Below are 20,862 nucleotides of genomic sequence, written 5' to 3'. Positions count from 1 at the left end.
TATTGCATGCTTTCCTGGCCGCGCGAAATTGCTTAAATTTCGGTAAACGAGAAGAGTGAACTGCTCCAAGGCTTTGTTACTTTTTTTGTTTTCTCTAGCGGTACGGAAATATATCCGATTTGCAGGTGTCAGAGGATTCCCTGAAAATTAGGTACTCACTGCCAGGAACTTCGTAAAGTTTTAATACATCTCTCGAAGGTTCGAAAATGTAACAAAGTTTCGCATTGAAGAATCTAAGTTACAGTTTGGCAGAGTTCGAGAATAGGAAATTGATGGGATTACTAAAAAGCTGCATGCCAAGGTTATCGCAAGAAAGGCTCGGTGAGATTATTTTTTCATTAAAATCTCTAGTTACACATTTCTGCTTACAATTCTTGAAAGGGGATAATTGGGTGTAATTTAATTGGGCCATTTTTCAGGTGAATCTAAAAAGTAGTTTCAGAACAAATGATGTATTAGAGAAAGTAATTGAAATAACAGGGGCGACAGGATGAGATCGATTGACCTTGAATCCTTGAAATGTCCTCCGAAACTTCCGGGCATTTGAAAGTTTATATTCGCTAAAGGGCAGGCGGGGATAGGTAGGTATAGGTGGGTACCTTTTATACCCACTTTGCCGATTGACGGTCCCCCGCTTCTAACTTCAAGTCTTTAACGCGAGAGAGGAAGGGCACGTAACAAGTTCTAATCGAGAACTGCCGTTAGTTATCCCGGTAGCAAAGTGGCGGCAAGGAGGAATCGAGCGACGTTTAATCACCCCTAATTTCACGGAAACGCAGGAGTATTATGCGCGTAAAAAAAGAACGCGAAAGTTGCGGGGACTCGCATTAGGTGGCGATTTGCCAGGCTCGAAACGCCACCGTAGTTGCGCAGCAGCGACGCGACGCGATAATTCCACAAACCTTATCCTGATCTGTAATTTCCAGCACGTGATTTAACCCAATGAATACACTGTGGAGACATTAGACACTCGTCTGATGCACTACGAATATATATTCGGTCGGGTAAGGGCATGCAGCGTGGGTGTTTTATGGGGGAGGCAGATTAATGGTGGCTTGTTTTGGTATCGGAGATAGTAATCGCTGTGATTAATTTGACTCATTTGTCGCGATCCATCCCATCATCCCCCCTCAACAGGCATAGTCAATCCGAGTTGATTGAAGGCCCGGAACGTCTGGAATTAACTTCCAATGAATTCAACTTCCAACGATTGTTTTTGGCCGAAAAGTTTCACCACCTCGAACTAAAATCGATACGTGCAGTATACACTGTAATCAACTTGGGAGTATCTCCTTACTCAGGATCGGATGATGGACTGAATGATATTTACTGACGTTTCATTTTCGCCCAAGTCACGAATTCGTATCTCTGAAAACAGATTTGCACGGAAAAAATAATTGGCTGGGCCGGTAAATTTTAATGATAGGTAATATGGTCACAGCAAAAAAATTTGGTTAGCTACGTTGAAACTCCACTTGGCTATACTCGGAAAACCTTTGATGTTTTAGTTTTTGAAAGTTTTTGCGTTGACAGCTAAACTCTTTCTGTGACTATATTAACACAAAAATTTGCTGGTTCAGTGAAAGATTTTTACCCACGTGGAATAAGGAAAATATCCGTATAATAATAGGTATAGGCAAAATATGAATGGCCGTATCAGCGTCATCCACCCCTTGTGTGGTTACGGAGTTTGCTATACACGAAATCTCCCTGCAGGTTTGACTAATGGCGCTGATGTATTAGCATATTTGTCTGCGAAATTGGCTATCACTTTTGCTATCGCTAATATATATCGACTGTCTTGAGCTTCTATTGATTCCTTGGTGAATCGAAGGATCGCGAACTGCGGAAGTTATGATTGATACGAAGGAGCAGGATCGTCGTGAGTGCTTTTGACCCCGATAAATACGTTCGTACCGTTGAAGGATCAGACGAGTCTGACGAACAGTGAACAATTTAATTACGCGGTCTACAATCATACACCGAATGATGCAGGTTTACGAGTAATGCGGAATGGCGAAAGCCGGAGTTTTTACTCGTGCGATAAAGCTGGGAGATAACTGAGACCGCGGTGATAAGAAAAGCTAATCCTGTCGAGAGTACCGCGTTCATTACTTTTGGTTTACTCAATTGAGCTGCGGGCAAAATGCCGGGACGGGACGGGATAGCGGGATGAGAAAAAAATAAAGAAGAATTTGAACCTTGTAACTTTCCGGCGATACACGTTGGTGTTTTGAATTTCAAACGTTGCCGAGTCATCTCTGAGGGATTTGCTACCCTTCTAAAGGTCGAACTTTCTCCTCGAGACTAAGCGTTCACAGACGAAACTGGTACCGACGAAATAAGGGTGCCCCATGACTCAGGAGGAATAAAACGAGGGCTGAAAGCTGACCTGGACAGAAGAAGAAAAACATTGGGACAAAAAAGACCGCCGTCAAAGCTTCTGCAGGTCCTCAAGTACCCGCGAATTGCCGTATTCAGAGTTTCGAGTTGAATAAATTTAAGGGTCTGATCAAATTTTCCTTTTACTTCACTTCTTGAAAACTTGACGTCGCGTTCTTCGCTCTTTGATGACTTTCGAGAAGTTATTAGACGTTATAGATTTGCGTCTAACAGTATCGGTTGGATCGATCTTTCATATTCGAAACGGTTCAAGCGCCCGAATTCTATACACTGATCCGAGTATTTCTTTGAATTGACGATAATAAATCATCTTAAATAACTACGATGATTATTCAGTCGCACAGTGGTGTGGTGAAGTTGACATTCTTACGAGATTGTGGTTTTTTAACCTTTTTTCTGCCCGTCATGACGAGAATAATAACAACCACTTGTCAAGGACCCATTAAAGTTGCAAGTATCCGCGAAAGACATAAAACAGAGAAGCCGTTTGAAAAAAGAATTCATCAACGCGGTGTCCTTTTAAAACAGTAGCGAAGTACCGAGTAACTAATTATCTCGACCAAATAGAAGTAGACGGCCGTCGTTCGTGATCTTAAGCCAATGCGGTGGAATGAGTCGATAAGCCGCGTGCAATAAATAACGAAAAACAACGGTGAACAAAAAAAAAAAAAACTCTCTAGATCAGTTCGAGGAACACAGTCATGATAGATTATATAGTCGATGCGATAGTGTATCGGTGACAAGACGTATGGACTATTCGAGATGGAATAAAAAAAATGAGAAAATAAAAACAAAGAACAGCCAGAAGAAGAAAAAAGATGAACGGAACTCGCGGCGAAGAGTACCCTGAGGAGAACGGCACGATGTCAGAGACTAAGGGTGTCGTTTCCACTTCCTTGGGCAATCCCAAAGGGGCAAGTGACGCGATATTTGGTCAGGAATGATGTAAGGGTCTCTTATACCTATAGGCGCCGTGATGATAAAAGAAAATATCCACCGTATATTTTCACCTGTTTCTTGAGGGTTGCGAAACTTGTCTCGGAAACTTGGCAAGATTCCGAGTCGCAACTATGGGAGGGTACGTGTGGACAACTATTGCATCTAACGTATTTCCTCTCTCAGACCTTCGCGTCATCCGGAGGTGTCAGTCTCAAGGGGAGACAAGGGTATCCTCGTCTCATATCTTACTTTTCTCATTTTCAGTCGGAGAATTTTTGCGATGATTGAGCTATGTAATTATTTCCATTACAATCACGTAACGAAATCTTCGAAGGACGTTGTTTTTATTTGAAATTTCGTGGCAGATGATGAGAACAGTGATAAGTGTGGAGATAATAATTGCGTGATATTCTGTAGCCTTGACGTCACGCAACAAGTAAAAGTTTCACCAATTTTAATCGACCTTGCGTTGCTTTGTGCAAGTCGGAACATGCTGTTGATTATTAGCATACTTAACACCGTTGACAGACAAATTTAAAGTAATTGCGGATCTAAAATATGTTGTTGGATTAATCTGAGGGACAATTGCATGCACTTAAAACCGCCGGCTTACGATCTCGTAGATAACGTGATGAGAAAAATATTACCAGCTCTTACATTTGATAGAAGTTTTTTGCAAAAGCGATTGAAGCAGAGAAATCAAGTAGTCAGTAATTGGTATTGAGTATCCATTGACGATATAGAATCTGTAAATTATGAAAGAGAAGTTTCAATACAGAGTTCCTTCATTAATTACTGTCCTTTTCTTTTGTACGGTTACACCTGCTCTGAGTTTTCTGCTGATAGCGGTACCTATTTCCGGCATATTAATCTTATCCATTACTCCATTAAATCTCATTAGACGAGCATACCCACCTACTGAAAAATTTAACGGCTACTCTGGGTGCATGTGTTTAATTGCTAATTCGCGTAATGCACGTGTTTCTACCTAAATTTATACCTACCGTGGATAAAACTTTAATCTTGCTAAGATAACCGTAAAACTGGGATCTTCAAAAGTAGAACAAAAGTTCGAATATCGGTACCGCTATGAATGTTGACTAATGGAATAACCAATGATTCCAATTATCACTCATAATCTTCCTGGTCCATGAATCAGCGTGCAACTATTATATATTTTCCACGATACTTCAAAGTCACGTGATCGAGACATTTTTACCCGATGTACTGTAACGGTTATCAAAGTATTAGGTGTTCTCATTAATCGAAGGCATCGGAAAAAGCAATTAATCGACGTCCCGATAAAAACGACGATGGAATGTTTAATCGTAGTTATAGCCTTTCAATTAAATACCGCCGTCGTCCGACTCAGGCCATTCAGTGCCCTAGAACAGCGTTAGTACCTGCCGCGGAAAGGCGGACGTATATCCCAGGATGTATAGCCGTTGCCTGCTTGTGAAATCGACGTTTCAAGTATTTCCTAATTGCTTTAAGATTCCAGCGAAAAGTTCCGGGAATACAAACACGCTCTTCAAGGTCGATTCAATACCGGATAATCAGGGCCATTTTCAAAATCGAAGTCTGCAGGTGAAGTCGCGGTTTCGTTAAAGAACCACCGACGTATCTACCTTGCATTATTCCCGAAAAATTGGGTTCCGTACAGGGCTAAAAATAGGGGTTCCGAAGATAAGGAGCTGCACGTATAAATCGTACCTCGCGTCCTCGAGGGCGCTCTCGGGATTGGCTGTATTTTATTCTAGGCGTTGTAAAAATAAATAGATAAATTTCAATTTTCGGTAAATCATTGCAGCCGCGCTCTTATTTTTCGTATGATTCTCGACGCAGCTGGCGCAGTTTTGAGATCCTGTAAACGAGGAACCGCTGAGGTCTCCGTCCGCCTTTCAAAGCTCGAAAGCACCAGGGGTCTCCTATAATGGCAGGAAAGTCGACTTCGCCTGGTGTCAATACAATGGACTCGTGGACAACGACGCCGTCAAGTTCAACGGGCTCGTTCACCCGTTATACGATCGTCTTCGACGCCAAGCGCAAACTTCTATTCACCCTTGACTAACCCTTCTGTCGCCGTCAGATGCAGCGGGATCTTCTGCCGTAGGATAGACACTCTCGCTTGATCCGTTAATCAGCTCTCCCCTCGACCCGATAGTTGTCTCTTATCTGTTCTAATCGCTGCCACCGAGCTCCACGCCTATAGAACCGTGCGTCTCCTATTCCACGATGTTTTCCTAAGAACACTGTCAATTTTCACATGGTAGCAATTTTCTCCTATCCAGCGATACAATCAACGTATTTCAAAATGCAAATTAACGTACCGATTCTTCTGTGACCGACAGTGAAATTGACTAGGTGAGCGTGATTATTTTACTGTCGGTATACAGTTTTTACTTGCAATTTATTTGTGGCGCAATTAATTCCTATCATTCGGCGATATCGTACTGACTTTTTAGTCCTAACCTTTCACTAAACTACCGGGCTACTAGGATAGATTGTAGTTGAATGATTCGATTTAAATTCTGTCCGAGTGAGAGAATCTAACTTCCCGGAAGACTGCGGGAGTACTAGACGTTGGAAAGTATCGGATTGATGTATATAGGAAAAGAGAGGTAGAGGAGAAAGAGAAAGGGAGAGAGAGAGAGAGCGAGGGAAAAAGAGGGTGAGAGAATTTACGTAGAATAACCACCGTTCCCGTTGCAGTGTGGTGCCCGTTTCTGCATCGTATTTCGCCTAAACTCGACCATACATTCGTTTTACTGATGCAATTAACTAGAACGATAAATTCAGCGCTCGTTCGATCCAATTATATTACCTGTATTGAAAGTGGAATTGTGAAATGACCATTTTTCACCGACGCAGTTCGCGTGGTACCTGGATATTCAAATTACTCAACGCATAAATTGTCAACAAAATTCACTTCACACCCTCTATAGGACTAGAAAAATACCTTTTTACTTGAATTGCAATATTCGTTCTATTTTTTATCTCACACGAAACGTTAATTACGGAAATGTTATTTTTATACGCGTGTATTTCAAGGGCTTTGCACATCTTTGTTTATTCTCACTCAACATCACGAAGTGAAGGAATTTTTCCCCTAAAGATATAAATTTATAAACATTTTATTGGATCGCAACGAGGGCTAGTCTAAATTATTGCCATTAAGGCCCGGGTCGTTGAGATCCTCGATTCAATCGTCCTAGGAGAGGATTATCGGTAACATGTGCGGGGTAACGACGTTTTCTAAGGAATGCGCGTTCTCTCATTTAGAATTCCACCCAGAAATGTTGGAAGTCATTTACCCGGCTGCCGGTTCGACGGACTAATGGTATAATGGTATTAACTACCGTTTGTTAAACGGTACGGTAAATATTGACATCCACTTTTATTCGTTGATGAAATTTTATGTAATTTCATGCTGCATTGTTACTCAAATTGCATTCAATTTAGCGAAAAGTTTGCAAACTTTCAACTAACACCGTTCAAGGAACGTTTCGATTATCTAATCAAGCCAATTTATTCCACTTACCAATACCTGCAAACTGAACGGAAGTTGGCACCATTCAATAGGATCTAGAGTGCCGGCCGTCGAAACTTCGCTAAACTATAATAATGCGATACAAATTCAACTGGCACACCGACGAGTCTATTTTCAATTAGCATTTTGCATGTAGTGGTGTGGGAATAAAATAAAAATATGAGTATAATCTTCTCTTTTTTGTGACCTACTATTGCTGCTGTACATTCCAACTGCTTTTTTTCAATAATTTGAGGGCTGAATTTTAAAACTCTTTCCGCATCACCGTGCACAATGATTGATTTGAGCCCATGTCAAAGGTCTATGGCTATTTTTGTGTATGATTGAAAAAGAACCACTGATAATTAATCGATTTCATGAACAGGCACGGCATTAGTTCTTTTAAAACGTGTTTCCGTGATGGCAAAAGGTTTCTACGTTTCAGCGCCATAGTTGTAGGAAATTCAAATCATTGATCATTTGTTCTCACTGATAATAACTATCATCCTCTTCGCAATTTGGATGTTTCACATATAAGAATATAAAATCTCACAAAGAATTTTCATGAAATCGTGCGAAATTTCTTGTTATTTGAAATCGCATTCCAAAGTCAAGTAGTGCTCTGCCTTCGGTCATCAGACATTCCTCAAGAACAAAAGTATTCAGGATGATGATGACGGGACCTTTTATATTTGAGTAAAATACTTCTGCACTTAGCACCGATCCGTCAAAGAGTAGCTGATTCATTTTTACTGAAGTAGCCAACGTCATCGGCGTCTCTATTTCGAATATTTCCTCGATGTCTATGGCTGTGTTCGTTAATGTATTGGAAACACTCCGAAAAGTGTTACTGTATATTAGTAAACAAAAGTCACTCACCGTGATTGTTGCGTGAGAGAGAAAAGGAGATGGACTGGAGAGAGCGTGACAGAGAAATTGGGTATTTTTGATTAAAACTAACACTTGATCATGAAATTTATTTCCATGTAACGTCGATTCAAGATACAAGATAATATGTTCTCGGCCGTAATCTCAGAAGGTTGGTCAAAGTTGCTGTGAGACTTGTTTGAAAAATATTCATGATCAAAAACTAGAAGATTATGGCTTCAATATTTCCTGAACAGTGTCATTCAAGTGCTTGGCTTTTATAATTGAACGTAAAGCAGCCTCATTGGATTGAAGTTCAAACCTCCGCTGATGTTCAGGTGTATAATTCTAATTATTTTAGGTTGACTCGAATTAACGCGGAAGGCTGCCCACCAGATGGTGTAATTACTAACAGCGTTAATTACTTTCTAGACGTTGATATGCAATTTGCCGGTATCAGAGTCTTGATGAGAACAATTTAGTTGTTTGGGTAACTTTGTATCCAAAAGTACGAGGAAACGAAAATTCGAAGTATTTCATTTTATTATTATTAATAATAAGAATCTATAACAATTATATGACAAACTTCTGAACGAAAGTATTATTATCTGTGCCTTTACAAGAATTGAAATATCCCGTACGTGTATTGAAGTAATCTTTTCATATTCTTCCTCGATTATAAGGCAATCAGTTTTTAACATTCAAGTATAAGTTCAAGCGATTTGGCTTATCAAAACTTCATGATATAACTGCACCTATATATATACGAGTATATATATATGTCTGTAATCTTGAAGAGAAATTTTAAGTCAGCTTAACACTTTTGCTCTTCAACTTTTGCCTCTGCTCGTCAGGGGCTTTATCTGACTTTGTTGACTCAAGGGATGGAATTTTTCTCCTATTATCTCATGCTAATTGAATGAAAACAGGACCTTAAAATTATCATTCGTTTCGTCTTTCATATTTTTTTTATCGCTTTTTCGGGTTTTAGGTCAACTAACATTTCTTATTTGGGTGGCATTTACATGACGAAAGGTTGTAATGATCGAAACATTATTATGCGCGATTATTTCTGTCGTGCGATTTTCGCATTTGTTTGTGAGCCGTAAAAACTTTCGAGATACGAATTTCAAAACATCGAATGATCAGCGTACCGAAGGTGGGATTTTCGATGAATCACCCTGTAGAATAATTGTTTTCCCGAACGTTCATTTAACCGAACGCTCTCTTATCCGAAAAAGTATATCAGAACAGTCGGCATTTCGAATGACCAAAGCACAGAATGTGGAGATGTAGAAAAATGAGAGTTACGAAATTAAACATTCAGAGAGGCTGATAATTACAACAGCAGCAAAACCGAAAAAATTAGTTGTCGACAATCAAAGTTTCGAAGGAGTAGAATTACGATGTGCAAAATGTAGATGTGCGTTTGTCATAGGTACGTAGACTTATGCTAGATGGCACTAGACACCGGCCATCGGATACGTGCGGCGTTGCAGAGAATGTATGGGTCTGACGTTATCCAGGCTTTCGGTATTTGGGCCATTCTGTCTTTAGTGGGTCCCGGGATTTCGATCTTTCAAGTCTTTGGTTAGTCGTGTTATTGATAAATTCGGATTCGTAGATTTTCGACAAAGGCACGAGTCTGACGTTTGAAAAGTCGACTTTTTCAATGTTCGGTATTTTCTCAATTCAATATTTTGCACTTCCGTAATATTGGCGATCAAATTTATTTATACATTTCTGCATTCTTAATTTTTATTTTTCTACAAGTCGTCTTTTTGTATTTTTGATCTTTCTACGTTTTTAACTGTACGTGTGTTCTTGACTTTTTGGTCTTTCACATTTTTCTACCCCACCTCTAAAAGTTTCCCAGAAAAACTCGCGTTTAATATTTTAGCAACAAAGCTCGGTAATTTTGCTTACTTCTTTTTGATTTATTCTTTTGAGAAAATTGTGACACTACGTGGTAAGATAAACTCTTACATTCACCGTGGTATTTGCGTGTATGTACGCCGGCTAAGAAAATATGACTTTTTACAACAGTTAGCTAGTGAGATATTTTTCAATGAATGCAGCAAGTACTTGTCTATTATTGGCTAGTGTATATTGTACGTGCTCTCCTTTCATTTCCTCGACTTCTCCTGCCAAGGTCCGGCTCAACAGCTTACGCAGTTTGCATTCAGAACGGAGCTTGATCCCAGTTCAATGAGCGAAGCTCTTGGACAAGTCGCAAGCCCGGCCTTAGTTCACAGTCGCGTATCGTAAGATAAGATTGTATGCAGGAGTTCAATGTACGAAGATAAGGTGTACTGAAATTTCCTTATACACCTGTATAAGATCAAGTATCTACGCAATAAGTCGCTTCTGACACAATTCAGTGAACGTTACACCGCGTAGCCAGTGCAATACGACGAATGGTGCCAATGTGTCTGCATTTGTTCTCGATAAATCAATCTGGAGTCAGTTAGATACGTTGACTTATAGAGACAGACTGCGCGCTATGTAAAAGGTATTGAAAGAGAGAGTAGCCTTCGTGTCACTCAATCAACGATAATTTTCACGTGTGGCGTTGTTCTTGACTCTGACTTGCAAAGGTCTGTTTCTATGCTGTACCTACATATGTATATAGTTATATACGTAAGCTGGTATGCATGCGGTGCGTGTGCGTGGGTGTGTGTGCGCGAGAGAGTGTTACATCAATAAATAAATCGCTTCAAGCAGACAGAAGCCTGAGTGAAAGAACACGCGAATTCTGTAGTAAACACGTCCCGACAAATATTTGTTTACTGGTGATGTATGTTGACCGAGATCTTTATCAGTTTACATCGGTAGTCGCTGAAACCTGCAGTCCTGACCTGTTTTAACTGCGTCATATGCTCCGAAAGCTTCGCTTATCACGTACTCCACTTGAACGGCCGTAAATGACCAATGTCGATGAATTGTACACTCAATGAAAGCATAATGTCAATGTTGAAACCACCAGATACAAAGTATATTTTCTTAAAACAATGTTCTACAGTCGAAGCACAAAATTACTTTTTCCCATTCTACTGTAATCGAAATTTAAATACTCCTCTATGTTAAAATACTGCCGAAAATTGGTGAATAATGGAAAGATAATCATCGATTGAAATAAATAAATGACGATTTGGTTACAGATAATCACTATTACTGTTATATAGTTCAACATTCCATATATTGTATCGGTGAAAAACTAGCAACGGATTCACGGTAATAATTATGCGCGGCTACACATCCAGTAATCCCATGCTGTCAAACAATGGTAGAACTCTCGTCATGACCTTCCGGAATATCTTGCTCTCGAATCCCGGATTCTCGTGCGTCCCATCCGGCTTTATTATTTCGTCTAAGCCCTTCTGTACTTCAACTTCAACTAGGACGAGCGGCAGTATAACAAAGGACGCAATCACTTCGTAGAAAGCTCGTTTTCGTAGCGCCTCTTGTAGCTTGTCGAAGCCTGGTGCTTCCGTGCTACACTTTAGATCAGCCATGGTGGCGGTCAGCGAAGCGTAATACTCTCGCAAGAGTAAATCGCGGTGGTGAATTCTGACATCGTCGGAGGGACTCGTGCCAAAAAAGTAGAGCAGATCTATAGCCGGTGAGCCGTGTTTGCTGAGTTGGAAGTCCACCTGCAATTCAGGATACGATGAAACAAACGCTCGTGTAATATTTGATGTTTCACGCAAGATACGAACACTGAAACGAAATTCAACTACAGCATCGATCTCAACTTACGAATATCGCGTCGACGGGCTTTTTTCGTTCGTCGTATCGGAACATCATATTGTTCACCCAAAAATCTCCATGATTAAGGACGTTGAAATCGTCCTGTTCAAATCGAGTGCTTTCCGATCCTTTTTCGTAAAAAACCGACGATAATTTCACAAGTTTTTCCCGAATCCTACAAAATAAGGATAATTTTTGTTAAATAAATTTAACCAATATTCACATGTAACGTAAGAAACAAATTTCGTTAGAGAGCGATTACCGTGGGTTCAATTCTGGCCATTTCACCACTTGTTTACCGAGAGCTTCCGCACATCCATTGACGAATGCAACTAACGACGCTGGCTGACTTTCGTGGCACAATCCTCTCTCGTATCTCATCAGTGCTTGTGGATCCTTAAATTCGATCCATGATATTACACATAACAAATCAATCTCATCGTGGAAAAAACTTAAGTCATCGTGTTTGCCGGCATTTTATTTCTTACCTATACAAAATTCTGTCATACTGTAAAGTTATCGGGGCAATGTTATTGGTGGGTCGAAATGGTCAGGGCAGTAGACTAGATTGGACTTGAGTTCTAGGAATTTATCGAAAAATTAATAACTACAAGAACATTGGTATAGACGCACCTTATCTCGCAGAGCTATCGAACTAGCGTGAAAAACGGCAAGCTTCCGGATTGCGACCAAGCAATGCTCCAGATCAAGACCCGCATGCCGATCAGCTATCCGTAACCCTTTTAGCTTCAAGTCCTCCATTATCAGGTGAATCGGTACTTCAATCTGAGAATAAATATACCGTGGAGCTAACGATATCGTGCCGACTCCGACGTGAGTATTCTCCATCCGAGGCAAAGTATTCGACAGCATCGAGATTTCCGTATCGTACAATTTACCGCTCCTCACCTGTTCAAAACTTTACGTTAATGATAAAACGAAAAATTAACACTCTCTCTCTCTCTTTCTCTCTACAAGTATGCTTTGAATGTGAAACTCTAGTCTCATTTGTTTACCAAATCCTCGCGAAAGTCACCACGAGGGGCCACTTTCACAATCAGGGATGTTGTCTCTGCGATTTTCTCATGTTTTTTGCTTCGTAAAAAATCGACATTCACGCGAAGAAGATCTCCCAGGTAATTGTCCCCTTTCGACGTACCGGGTTTCACATTTATGTCAGATACTTCGATTGAGTCATCTTGTTCAGATTTTCGCAGTACCTTTTGTATGAAAGTCGGGTTCAACCAGTTTAGAATTTCCATTTTCGTCACTGGAAAATTTCCACGATGAATTCTTCTCCGGTTAACAGTTATTAAAATGCTAGACAAGTGACTCTGACGTGAACGGAATTTAAAAATGAGAATGACGTTATAGTGTTTATCAATGCAAACCAGTTACGTTGCATAGTCAAGCTAAATTCAGCCAGACGGAAATTCTTTTAGAGCGTATCTGTGTCAGGCAAACTGGTCGATAATAAGTCTACATGACATTTTATCTGCACATTCTGGTGTAGTTCATTATTTCGGAACGGTCTCCACATTTGAATTAAAGATTAATTTTTTGTTCACATATCGTTGTCAATAACTCATTTATTTCGCGTATGTATTACGAGAAAGCGAGCATACAGACAGAAAAATATAATTGCTTATAATATTCAAACTGAGGTATTGCAGTGCAATGAACTATTAAATTATAAATTCAAGTTTATTAATCTTGACTCGCGAAACATCAATGCTACAGTATAAAAATTACACCTCCGACAATAATTGTCTCTCGTTACAATGCCTGCAACGTTAGCAGAATAATTTCAGATTTTTGCTGCCAAGTTCTTGTTTATACTTCGAAATTTTTTACAGAATTTTACATGAACTGGGCAAGCAAATATTTAATTCTTCGTTAATATTCTGTACTCAATCCTAACAACCGAGTGGAGCGCTTATTGCGTCCTGATGTCAATGTACGGTCTGTCAAATTAAATTTTTGCCAACTATTCACTAGATGATCATTGATTGGAAGAAGTTACATGGATGTTGCGAAGAATGAAATTCGAATTAAGAAATAGAATTCGTTTTAATGTAAGCTCTTACCTCTGATTGGTAATTAATAATTTGTGTTCTCGAAATACAAATAATACACGTAATCCTTGGCACAAAATGATAATCACTAACGGGATTCCATGCAAAACACGAAAGCTACGATGCAGTATCGCGGTGCGTCCGGTTCTTCCTTTTGCAATGAAACGGGTTCTCGCCTTCTCTTAGTTCTTATATAGTGCTACCGTAGGTAGAGTAGATTTCATTCGGCCGACACAGGATCGGAGCGATATGTGGCGTACGCATCCTGCCAGTCGGTTGAAAATTCAAGTCTTTCGCGAATGCGGCCAACGTTCAAGGCTAAGCCATGGGTGTGCGGTGGGAGCAGGTCATGGAGCGGAGAATCAATTATCAGATACAGTTTCAATCCACGTAAATTGTCTAGCAATTTCATACGAATCTTGAAGGATTTTTTTTCACTTGTTTTTTCGGACTCCCCGAAACAGCCCGCCACTACGTCACAGCACCTTGTAATTATCGTACGCACAAAGATTATTAGGCAGAATGTTTATTTATTCGTTTGACACTGACTAGGGTCACGTTCGGGAAAGAAGGTAAAACAAAGTGACCTTATATTGAAATTATCAGGTAGACGAGACTACGACTTCTTTGTTTTTACGGGTATAAGCTTTACGATGATGATAAAATGGCAAGTACTGATTCAATGTGTATTTATAAATCATGCACTCGATAAAAGATTACACGTGACTGCACATATATCCCCACTACGCTTGTGTGATTTGAGGATGAAGGCAGTGCAATTGGCTAAAATTTGCGAGTCGTATAATCTTGTCAAGATAGGGAATAAGAAAAAAAAAGTTAAAAACGGAATCGCCAATTAATGACTACGACGAGACACAAAACACACCTGATAAAAAAATGATTAATGAAATAATGTAATTTCTCGGGAACAATTAAACTATTCGTTGAACGCATGGCCTTGCCTGACGTATCTGGTGGCATAAGGATCAGGCGTTGAAACGTCTGAGAGTTACTGATCGATAAAACCTTCCGTCACTCTTGTAACAACTGTATTTTCATACACCGTAGGAATGCAATAGTTTTCAAGCTTCGGTATTTTTTAGTGCGATGAAATTTGTATTTTTGGCACACGCAAAATTTGTGCACAAACTAATTCCGCGATAATTTCATGAATCCAGGAGCCACACACTGTCATTTATCGGTAGACGCCCAGTCATAATCTGTTTATATCGAATTTCACGGTGGGCTGGATTGTCAAAATGTACACCTTGTGAAACTAGATCGGCAAGCTTCATTCTTTCACTGTTATCTTTCATCATATTCGGCAATTATGTGAAAGACAAAAGCATTTCAATGAAAGCACGTCTTTGCAGCGTATCACGCAAGTCGTCGTAGTTCGCTCGTCGTTGCCTTCGTCTTGCACCCGAGGTTTGCCATCGTGCTGGTCAACCAGACGTGATACTCGAGGACTAGTTTTTCACGGTAATTTAATTCTACATCATCCGACAGACTTGTAGCAAAATTGGAGAATGTCTGCAGCTGGTGAAGCTTGATGAAAGAGTTGAAAATCCATTTATAACCACAAATAATGATTGCATAAAATGTTGCGATAACTTTGTGAAGAAATAAATGTATCCTTCAAGTGTATTTTACATAGGATATTCTGCCGGCGTGTTTTGGTTTTTGTATTGACCGATAGCGTGTTTGTAACTTAGTTATGAAATTCTTATGTTTTTCCTTTGAAGGATAATTTCTCTAAGATTGGGGTTTTCCCTACCCGTTTATCTCGAAATTTATCGCGCGGCGCAATTTTTAATACGTAACATCTTTTTCCGGCAACTTTGTGAGTTCGTTCAACCCACGGCTATTTCACAAACACGCGATACATATTACACCAAAAATTTTTCCCCTCACCGACTACCCATTCAACGATTATACCAGATACTTCCAACAATTCGAATCCTGTAGATTGCTGCAGACAGTTTTGCATGCTACATGCGGCGAGCCAGGAACGCATCGTCTGACTGGTCTATGTTTGACATTCACTATTTTCCCTAGTACAGCCTACTGCTAACAATAATTGAGCCACAAATTATACGATTAGAAAAAGTAAAATAAAGTTGCCAAGCTAGATGAGCTATTGTACTTTGTATCAAGTGTGTTTTCACTATTGTGCCAAGTACAGCCTGCTGCAAAGTGAGCCAGAAATATGATTAAAAGAACCCAGCGTTGGAAAGCTAGATAGAACGGATAGAGATAAAACGCATATTCATCGAAAGAGACTGAGCGTTACGTAAGAGACAGTGAAGCTTGGTTAGAAAGATAGAGGGTATTATCAACGTCTTTCTGTCGTCATTTAAAAGGTCAGTGATGGCAGTCGGGGTCGTTGGGGAGGGGATATTTGGTTCATATTTGTTTTGGGCATCGCAGCATTTATTCAGAGTACATAGGGGCGCCTGATGATAGTTGCAAACCCTTACACGTCCAATATCCCCATACTATTGTACAATGGTAGAAGTCTAGTCATGATTTTCCTGTACGTTTTACCACGATGACCTGGATGGTGAAATTCTGCATTGGTTTTTAATACATCTTCGAGATTGAATGGTTCCCTTTCTTCAAAAACAACAACTGGTAATGTTACAGCAATGGCAACCACTTCGCAAAGAACTCGTTTTTTTAATACCGCTTGTAGATTGTCGAAGCTCAGTACTGCCGTCTTACACTGCAGTTTGGACATTGTGACGGTTAAGGTGGTGTGATATTCGCTTACAAGCAAATCGCGATGCTGAACTCGAACGTCGTCGGATAGGCTAGAGCCAAAAAAGTAAAGAAGGTCTTCTGCTGGTGAGCCCCAATGACAGAATTGAAAATCTACCTATAATTAACGAGACAAAATTGATCACAATGTATTGCTGTAACATCAGTTCTTCCACTTTTCAAGAAGGTACGACCAAGAGATGGATAGAGGTGTGACTTACCTGCATGCAAATCAGAATAACGCATGATCCGCTGATTATTACGTGTAAAACGATAGAGTAGTATAACCTGAATTTACTTACAAATATCTGCTCTATCGGCTTCTGTTGTTCATCATAACGAAACATCATGTTGTTCACCCACATATCGCCGTGATTGAGAACATTAAAATCATCCTCACGATAGAGAGCCACCTCGCATGTCTTCTCATACATAACGTCCGATAGCTTACAAAGTTTTTCTGGAATTCTGAAGAGCAACAGTGTCAGATCATTCAATAATCAAAGTAATGCCTTACCTCGGACACATGATACCGACTTAAGTCAAATTATTTGAAATGATTACTGTGGATTCAGCTCAGACCAACTCGTTGTCTCTTTTGTAAGAGATCTAAAGATCCTGTTCACCCACAGCTCCATCGCGATTGGATGATCCTTGTCAAACAGCCCCTTCTTGTAATTAGCAATTGCCTTCGGATACTGAGTTTGACATATGTGGAAAAATTTTATCGTAAAGTTTCCGGTCAGTTGTGAATATACTAAACTAACAAATAAATAAAAACAACACACATAAACCGGGCACAGGAAAACAAATTCGAACTCACTGGTGATGAGAGAAATTAACAACAACAGAGTCAGGGCGGCTAGGTGGTCTAGTGGAGTAAGGCTCCGGTCAAGTGTCTCTAGACGCCAGGTTCGATTCCTGGCTCCGTTGTTAATTTTTCGGAATCACCAATTTTTCGAATTTACATTCTTTCATACTAAACTAACCTTGTAACTTGTGCTCAAAATGACTCTTCAAAAAAATGATCTATCATTAGAAGAACTACTTATTCTGCACATGGTGCAGATCATCCTCTAACCTTTTCTTTGAGTGCAATTGAAGAAGCGTGAAATCTAGCGAGATTTCGCATAGCGAGTACAGAGTGGTTTAGGTCCAGGCCCAATTGGTGTTGAGCCATTTTGAATCCATCTTGAGTCAGGTCCTCGATGACTATGTGCGTTGGTTTTTCAATCTGATAATACAAACACCGTGCACCCAGAGATTCCGGGGAAAATTTTCCGAGAATTTCTTGCATCTTTGGGAGCGTAACAGACATCATTGACGACTCGATGTCGAAAACTCCTAAACTCGCTATCTGGACAGTTAATCAAGTAACAGCGGATGAAAGTGATCTTTTTAAAATTGTAGTGATCGGCGATGTTTGGATGGTTACCCATTCTTCTCGAAGGTCACAAGGGGCGACTTTCACTATGATAGATCGCGTCTCTAGAATTCGACGATCATTCCGGCCTCGAAAAAATTCTACAGCGACACGATGCATATCGCTAACATAATTATCCCCTTTGGCCACTGCTGGTTTCACTGAAATTCCGAAAACCTCGATGGATTCGTCCCTTTCATGATTTCGCAGAACTTTTTGCACGTACGACACGTCGAGCCAATCCGGTTTCTTCCACGCCATAGCTAATAAAAATTCAATTAATTAACAAATATCAGACTGCCGCACATTAATGGGTTACAGCATACAATCCGAAGAAAACCTATTTTACAGTGAGTATAAATTTTACCAGATGATAACAAGTAATTGTCGAGCTTCGCTCTTTCACAGGTATTAACAATTTTGAGGCTTTTTTCAAAATAACCGTGTCTAAATCTTGTAACAATTTTAGGTTGTTCTAAAATCTACGAGATAAAATCAAATATATTATTTAAAAGGAGTTTTTTTTTTTTTTTGCAGATAACTTTATCTAGAACATATAACCCTGCGTCTAAAATTATTTTACACTCGTTTTTTGGAGTACTTTCTTATGGCGTATTTTTTCTTTTAGTTATTATTATCTGTTACGAAGTATTTCCTTAAATTGATTTGAGTATAGATACCTTTATTCAACGCAGAATTATTAACCTCAACTAAACAATAAGCGTTATTGTCTAAAACCTTAGATATTCGGTATGGTCCACAAAAAAGATGAAAAAATTCCTGCCTTACGTGATTTAATGGGCCAGGTTGTCTAGGTGCCGTATTCAATAGTAATCATCCGGAACAAATTTGAGCTTCGAATAACCTTTTTGCTTACGCAGTTTTTTGTTAAAACTTTCTTGCAGTCTGGTTCAAGCAAATACAATTTTACGCTCATGAGTCATCAAGTGAGATGTTTTCGGAAATGATATTAATTTTTCAATTTCATCGGTAGGTTTAGTTCCAAAATGTAGTTCTTTAGGAGTAAACTCGATACTAGAATCAATTGTTCTGTTCAAAAATGATTCAATATCCTCCACATGCTTGGCCCATCGTGTATGTGTTCTGAACATAAAGTTCTAAACATGCGATCTAAATCTCTCATGATATGCTCAGTAGGATTACTTCGTGGACTTCTAATTATAGAAAAAATTAGTTTTATATCGTTCATTTCTAATCCAATTTCTCATTTAGATGACGTGAACTGTGTACCGTGATAAGATAATATTATTTTTGGTTTATCTATTTCGTTAACGTAGGAATCAAGAACTTCTTTAATTACAATTTGTGTTGTCGCCTTTTTTACGGGATTTAATTTGGTGTATTTAGAAAAAGCATCTACTAGTAAAAATATACGTTGGACACCACCGATTGAAGTAGGTAATGGCCCTTAAAAATCCACTGTCACTAACTCGTTCGGTTCGTAAAATTTGACCATTAAATATTTGCCTTCCATATTTTATGTTAAACGCTTGACCTTTTGGCACAAGTCACAAGGAACGACGTATTTTTTAATATCTCGATACATTTTGTTCCACCAATAGCATGGCCGTATATACGAGAACGTTTTATATACCCCAGGATATTCTAATCTGACATGAATAGTTTCCGTCATCAAATTTAGCAAAATTCTTGGAACCGCAACCTGCCAACCGTTTGTTTCTTTGTTGGTTCTAAACAAAATACCATTGTACAAACAAAATAGATCTTTCAACTATCCTTTTTTAACCTGATATATTATTAATTTTAATTGTTCGTCTTCGTTTTGAAATTAACCTGGATCTTTGATTCTTGATCTAAATGAATCTTTTTTTTAGCGCTACGACATAGTTAGAGCTACTATTCTTAGATATAGGTATACTAGAAGTCAATTAGGCTATTAAAACTTTGTAAGGTTCGTCTTCTAATTCAAATTTTCTCACCGGATTTCGAATAAAAAAATCAGCGATTATATTATCGTTGCCTGCATAATATTCGACAAGAAACAAATACTGCTGTAAGAGAATACTCCATAGAATTAAGCGTGAAATTTGAAATCGTATACTCCTCAGAAGAATTAAGCCCTTACGGTCGGTGATAATTTAAACTGTACACCCATCAAATAAGTTCTTGACTTGATTATCGAATATACGATCGCCAACAATTCATTCAATATATATATAGGACTCTGAATATGTTGAAAAATGGATGAAAGGTTCTGAGTGAAGTCTTTTTCTCGTTGTACTATGTTCTATTTCAAATTTTTACCTGATCAGGATCTACGCTTGAAGTCATTTACTTGAGACACGTCTTATTATAATGAAGTACGTAGGTCTACTGAGCCTTCGCTCTTCTTGACGTGAGCTCGTCTCTCTCCTTCCTTCTCTATCTTTCATCCTATTTCAAAGATGAATCGTCGCAATTTCACACTAATGAAATGCAAATCTAACTACACTAAGTTATAGCCGTTAGATTTTACCGTGACCTACAAAATTTCACAACCTGCATACTTTCTGGCATTTAAATTTGTGGCCGCGAGTCCATGTAAAGAAAAAATGTACTTTTTTCTAACGTTCCTAAACAGTGTCTCACTATATTGCGCGTATCACGTACCAATACACTTAACCCGTTAACACGCAGGCATGTATCTGTATGTATATATATTATCTAATGTATGTCGAGATTGCATAATTTGAGTACGTGCTAGATTATATAAATTAATAAAGTAAATATCAGGTCGGCAGAATTACCTTCGTAAACAATGTGTCGAACAATGTACACTCCAGTTGTTGCGCGCAACAGTTTGGCAGGATCTAAATAGTCGATTATCGTACAAGTGAGCAAATACGAATATTGATATGTATAGTTATACACCGATTTAACTGTGATATTACAGAGCGCTAAGCATTAAAGTTATCTTACTATAGAAACTCAGCCTACGGCAGTTCTGCTATTGCGACCAATGAACGGAAAATCATCGGTCAGATGGGGCTAGTGTTGCGCACTAAGTCTTGTGAAAGCGAGCATGTCGCAGGTTTGAGCCACATGCGCAAACGAGAGACTCGTAACACCGCGAGATGGTGCGCCAGGAGCGAAAT

At 39.3% G+C, this 20,862-nt stretch overlaps 3 protein-coding genes across 10 annotated transcripts in view; 1 reads left to right on the top strand and 2 right to left on the bottom strand.

Moving 5' to 3' along the window:
• Window positions 1-20,862, top strand: part of LOC124185057 (hemicentin-2-like) — a 304,368-nt gene that overhangs the window by 118,421 nt on the left and 165,085 nt on the right. The gene's annotated exons all lie outside the window — the stretch shown is intronic.
• On the bottom strand, window positions 1,534-20,632 carry LOC124185052. Of its 3 annotated transcripts, XM_046575382.1 has the most exons (7): window positions 20,515-20,632; window positions 17,759-18,009; window positions 17,405-17,680; window positions 16,888-17,021; window positions 16,626-16,791; window positions 16,038-16,441; window positions 1,534-1,544 (listed from the first exon to the last, which is right to left on the bottom strand). In XM_046575382.1, exons 2-6 carry the CDS (start codon window positions 18,005-18,007, stop codon window positions 16,040-16,042), a joined length of 1,227 nt encoding a protein of 408 aa, XP_046431338.1. In that variant the 5' UTR covers window positions 18,008-18,009; window positions 20,515-20,632; the 3' UTR covers window positions 1,534-1,544; window positions 16,038-16,039. The 3 variants fall into 3 exon arrangements, with proteins under 3 accessions (XP_046431338.1, XP_046431336.1, XP_046431337.1); XM_046575380.1 differs by lacking the exon at window positions 1,534-1,544 and having other exon boundaries at window positions 15,979-16,441; XM_046575381.1 differs by lacking the exons at window positions 1,534-1,544; window positions 20,515-20,632 and adding an exon at window positions 20,033-20,099 and having other exon boundaries at window positions 15,979-16,441.
• LOC124185053 lies at window positions 10,712-13,948 on the bottom strand. Of its 2 annotated transcripts, XM_046575383.1 has the most exons (6): window positions 13,576-13,948; window positions 12,505-12,758; window positions 12,122-12,397; window positions 11,751-11,884; window positions 11,498-11,663; window positions 10,712-11,391 (listed from the first exon to the last, which is right to left on the bottom strand). In XM_046575383.1, the coding sequence occupies exons 2-6, from the start codon at window positions 12,748-12,750 to the stop codon at window positions 10,990-10,992; spliced, it is 1,224 nt and encodes a 407-aa protein (XP_046431339.1). In that variant the 5' UTR covers window positions 12,751-12,758; window positions 13,576-13,948; the 3' UTR covers window positions 10,712-10,989. The 2 variants fall into 2 exon arrangements, with proteins under 2 accessions (XP_046431339.1, XP_046431340.1); XM_046575384.1 differs by lacking the exon at window positions 13,576-13,948 and having other exon boundaries at window positions 12,505-12,776.

Source organism: Neodiprion fabricii, chromosome 6 (assembly GCF_021155785.1).
Source record: "Neodiprion fabricii isolate iyNeoFabr1 chromosome 6, iyNeoFabr1.1, whole genome shotgun sequence".
NCBI classification, from domain to species: Eukaryota; Metazoa; Arthropoda; class Insecta; order Hymenoptera; family Diprionidae; genus Neodiprion; species Neodiprion fabricii.
The sequence above is the reverse complement of the archived record's forward strand: the minus strand, read 5'-3'. Positions and strand labels throughout refer to the sequence as shown.